Source organism: Geospiza fortis, unplaced genomic scaffold, assembly GCF_000277835.1.
Source record: "Geospiza fortis unplaced genomic scaffold, GeoFor_1.0 scaffold658, whole genome shotgun sequence".
NCBI lineage: Eukaryota > Metazoa > Chordata > Aves > Passeriformes > Thraupidae > Geospiza > Geospiza fortis.
Window position 1 is genome coordinate 243986 of NW_005054674.1, and position 4852 is coordinate 248837.

General features: G+C 60.4%; 1 protein-coding gene across 1 annotated transcript in view; it reads left to right on the forward strand.

The window, feature by feature from the left end:
• Positions 1–92: 92 nt before the first annotated feature.
• The window catches only part of LOC102042267 (steroid 21-hydroxylase-like), a gene marked incomplete at its 3' end in the record, with an annotated part of 6412 nt that continues 1652 nt past the window's right edge, over positions 93–4852 (forward strand). Inside the window, exons 1-8 of the mRNA XM_031065090.1 lie at positions 93–110; positions 328–528; positions 995–1090; positions 1360–1467; positions 2148–2234; positions 2592–2777; positions 3398–3558; positions 4581–4684. Coding sequence (XP_030920950.1) covers positions 93–110; positions 328–528; positions 995–1090; positions 1360–1467; positions 2148–2234; positions 2592–2777; positions 3398–3558; positions 4581–4684 — 961 coding nt within the window. The remainder of the gene's footprint in view (positions 111–327; positions 529–994; positions 1091–1359; positions 1468–2147; positions 2235–2591; positions 2778–3397; positions 3559–4580; positions 4685–4852) is intronic.

The window sequence follows — 4852 nt, forward strand, 5'->3', positions numbered from 1 at the left end:
TGGGGGTCCCTATGGAATGGCAAGTCCTTATAGGTTTTGAGGGCATCCCTATGAGATTGAAGGGGTTGTTACGGGATTGGGAGGGGGTCCCTATGGGGCTGGGGACAAGGGTACTGGGAGGGGGTGGGGGCAGTTCTGGAGGGGTGGGTTGCTTATAGGGGCTAGGGCAGTTTCTAGAGGTCTCTGCCCCACCAGACACACCCTTCAGCCTCCAGGGTGGCATTAGGAGGGTCCTATGGAGGAGGCAGCTATGGGGTTGAAGGAGGCTTTGTGAGGTAGTGGGGCCCTGTAGAACACCCCTGGTGTATTGGATGTGGGTCACTATAGGGGCTGGGGGGGTTTCTGGGGGTCCCTGACTGGTCCTGCCCAACGCCAGGGTCGCTGGTGTCACGGGGGGGCCGGGACCTGGCACTGGGAGGCCCCTGCCCTGGCTGGCGGCGGCAGCGGGGAGCAGTTCGGGGGGCACTGGCACGGGCTGGGGGGCGTCTCGGGCCCCTCCTTTGGCTGCAGGGCCGGGAGTTGTGTGAGGTGAGACCCTGAAACCGACTTCTCCCCAAAATGATCCTCCTGCAACCCTGACACCCCCAAAACTGATCCTCCCTGCTTTCTGAAACAGATTCCCACACAATATTGACCAGCAAAACCCTGCCCCATGCACCCCAAAACTGATACCTTGAACCCCATTCCCTTCACCCAAACCCCACCTATGTACCTTAACCATGTCCCCTGCATCTGAAAACTGCCCCCCAAACCCTGCTCCCTGCACTCAACCCCCAATCTCTGCATCCCAAACCTGATCCCCAAACCCTGCACACCACTGTCCCCCAAAACTGACTCACCCAAACCTCACCCTCTTCACCCCAAAAGGGCATTATCCCTGTGAGTCCCCAAAACTTCCTCAGACTCTGCACTTCACTTGTACGACCCCCTGAACCAGCCTTGGAGTCCCCCTTTTTTTCCCCTGGGGCTCTCTCTAACCTTCTCTTTCCCCCAGGAGCTGCGTTCCCATGGGGAGGCCCCCCTGGACCCCTTTGAGGTGTTCACCTTCCACACCTGCAGCACCATCGCACGCCTCCTCTTTGGGGAGATGGTGGGGATCTGGGGGGGGCCCAGGATGGAGACGGGTTTGGAGGAGGACCCCAGTTTTTATGGGGGCCCAGGGGCTTGGGGGGACCCAGGAGTTTGGGGAGGGAACATCCAGCTGTTTGGAGGGACTGAGCAATTTGTGGGTGGATGGCAGGGGTTTGGGGGCACACCGGAGTTTGAGGGGACCCGAATGTCTGAAATGATGTTGGGGGTGTTCTGGGGGATCCAGAGAGAATTGAGTACTGGGCAGTACACAGGTGTGTCCTCCTCCAGGTGCCCCCTCCAGGGGAGCTCCGGGCCTTCTCCCCCTGCCTGTGGGAGCTGCTGCAGGTCTGGGGGCACAGCAGTGTTCGGGTGCTGGACCTGCTGCCCCTGCTGCGGGTGAGCCTGGCAGCTCCTGGGGGTGGCTGTGGGGCTGTGGCCGTTTTGCTGCATGAGGGTCTATGGAGCCCAGGGCTATAGAGCTCTATGGGGGCAATGAGGGAATTGTGGGGGACTACAGGGGGGCTATGGGCCCTTGGGGGCCTGGGAAGGGCTGTGAGTCTCAGGGGGATTATGTGGCCCATGGGAGAGATATGGGGCTGGTGAGATTATATGGGGTTGGGAGTGAGGTTATATGATCTGTGTGGGACTGGAGAAGGGTATGGAGGGCTGACAGGGAGCTTATAGGGTCCATAGAGAGCTTGGGTGGTGTCTGTGGCACTGGGAAGGGACTGTATAACTCTAGGAGGGGAATTACGGGGTCTCTGTGGGGCTGGACAGGGGTTATAGTGTCTGTGTGGGGCTAGGGGGAGTGTTACAGGGTTTATATGGTGTTGGGGATCTCTGTGGGCCCGGGAGGGGCAGTTGTGGGGGCTCTATAGGGCTGAGGTGGGGTAAAGTGTCTCTATGGAGCTGAGGGTGCCTATGGGACATTGGAGGGGTCTGTATGGCCTAGGGGAGAAGCCATAGGGTTTCCCTGGGGCTCAGGAGACTCAGGCAGCATCTCTGGGGGAGGGGGTGTCTCTCTGAGGTCAAAGGTTTCTTGGGGGTGGGGGTCCCTATGGAGTCGTTGTGCCCAGGCCCTGCCCAACCCGGGACTGCGGAAGCTGCTGCAGCTTGTCCAGCACCGTGACACGTTTGTGGAGACCCAGATCCAGCGGCACCAGGTGGGGAGGCCCGGGGAGCTGGGGGGCAGCCCGGGTCAGGAGCGGCGTGGTTGGAACAGAGCCTCAGGGGAGACCCAGCGGTTTGGAAACTATATGGGGGTCTGGAAGGACCCAGGTTCTGGGTGGAAACCAGGAGTTTGGGGGGTACCCAGGAGCTTGAGGACACCCACATATTTTGAGGGAAACAGAGGTTTGGGGGGACCCAAGGGGATGGGAGGAGCCGGGGGTCTGGGAGGGATGTAAGGCCTGGGGGAGGGCCAGGGGTTTAGGTAGACTTGGGGGTTTGGAAGGGACTCCCGTGTTTGAGGGCAGCTGGGGATCAGGAGAAACCCCCAACACGTGTCACCCCTTTGCCAGGCATGCCCCTCCCCTCCCTCGGACACAGTTCTGGGGGCACTGCTGGGGCGTAATCCTGGGGCACGGGGGGGCCCCCTGAGCCCCCCCCGGCTGCACATGGCGCTGGTGGACCTGTTCATTGGGGGCACTGAGACCACGGCTGCGGCTCTGGGCTGGGCTGTGGCCTTCCTGCTGCACCGCCCCGAGGTGAAAAACATGTCCCTCCATGTCTTCCATGCAGCCCTGGGGAGTCCTGTGTGTCCCCAGGGGTCCTGTGTCCCCCCCACATCCTATCTGTGTTCCATATGTCCCCCATGTTCCCTCCTCCGTGGGTTTCCTGCTGCTCTGCCCCCAGATGATGTTGGGCACCCTGTGTCCCCTGTACAGTGCCAGGGCTCCATGTGTGTACTTGGAGGTCCGATATCCCCACCTGTGTCCTACATGTCTCCCATGTCCTCCTCCCCATGGCTGACACTGTGCCCTTGCACCACCCTCAGGTGCCGCATGGATATCTCAGATATTTCAGAGCTGTGTCTGTGTCCCCATGTGGCTCCTTGGTTTGGGGTTTCCATGGAGAGGTGGCTCAGGGTCTGGGGATAGAGGGTCCCAAGAGACGGATCTGGAGACTCATGGGTGTCCCCAAGGAGGAGGGAGGAGCAGGTTTGGCGGGGGGGTTGGGGATGGTTCGGGGTCCCAGGGGCAGGTTGGTGAGTTTGGGAGGGTCTGGGGTTCTGGGGAGTCACCCTGTCGTCTCATTGCCACTGTGTGCCCCCTGGGATGCACCCCCTCCCCTGGTACCCCATGGCAGACATGGCACACCTGTGCAGCTGCAGGCGCGGCTGCGGGCGGAGCTGCAGGGGGCACAGGGACCGCCCGGGCCAGGGGACATGGGGCGCCTGCCCCTTCTTCAGGCCACCGTCAGCGAGACCCTGCGGCTGCGACCCCCTGCGCCCCTGGCGCTGCCCCACTGCGCCCTGCGCCACACCAGGTACCAGGGCAGGGCAGGGAGGAGCTGACACCGGCCAGCCTGGGTGAGGGGGAGCCACCCCAGAACAGGAAGGGACCACCTGGTATCATCAGTAGGGTCTAGGGGAACCCAGCAGAGCCCATTAGACCCCAGCGAGTCCCACTAAGACCCATCAGGTCCCAGTATGGCCTGGGTAAGACCCCAGTAAGACCCGAATATGCAGAATATTTACCAGTAAATCCCAGAAGGGCCCAGTAGAAGAAGGGCCACAGTAGACTCCAATAGACCAGTACAGCCTGGTAAGTCCTTGTAGGACCCAGTAGGCTCCAACAGACCCCAATAAATCCCAGTAAGACTCATTAGGTCCCAGTAGGCCCTGGTATAACCCCAGTACATTCCACTAGGCCCCAGCAGGTTCTGGAATGACCCCAGTAGACCCTAACAGACACCCAGGAGATCCTAGAAGATCCCAGAATAGCCTCAGTAGGCCCCAGCAGAGCCCAGAAGATTCCAGCAGGAGTTCCCCATATATCCCAGTAAGTCCAAGGTAGCCCCACTAAACCCCAGCAGACATCCACTAGCCCCCAGAAAAGCTCACAATGGGTCCAGCAGTTCCCAGTGAGCCCAGCAGACCCCAGTATGGCCTCAGTAGACCTCAGCAGATACCCAGTAGATATCAGAGAGCTCCAGTAGGACTCCAGCAGATCCCAGTACGGCGCTAGCAGATCCCACCCAGTATGCCAGTAGACCCCCAATAAATTCTAGTAGGTCTCAGTATGGCTCCAGTAGATTCCAGTACAGCATCAGTAAGTTCCAGTAGGCACCCAGTAGATCCCAGGAGACCCCAGAGAGCCCCAGCAGACTCCAACAGACACCCAGTAGCACCTACCAGATCTCAGTATAGACCCTGTAGACCCAAACAGATATCCAGTCATACCCAGTGAGCCCCCAGAGAGCCTCAGTAGGTCCCAGTATGGCCCATGCAGCTTTCAGTAGTCCCCAGCAGACCCCAGTCTATCTCCATGCACCTTGTCCCCTTCCAGTCTTGGGGGGCTCCCTGTGGCGGCGGGCACTGTCCTGGTCCCCAACCTGCTGGCAGCCCAACAGGACCCTGACATCTGGCAGCACCCTGAGGTCTTCCTGCCCGGTATGTGGGTATGCCTGCACTCTGAGTGCCCCCCCGAACTCCTGGGTTTCCTCAAACATCAAACTGGGCTCCCCCAGCCATGGGGTTTTCCCTGATTCCTGGGTATCCTGGGAACACCTTGGTGTCATGAGTGCCCCCCCGATGCCTGAACCACCCCAACCCCACACC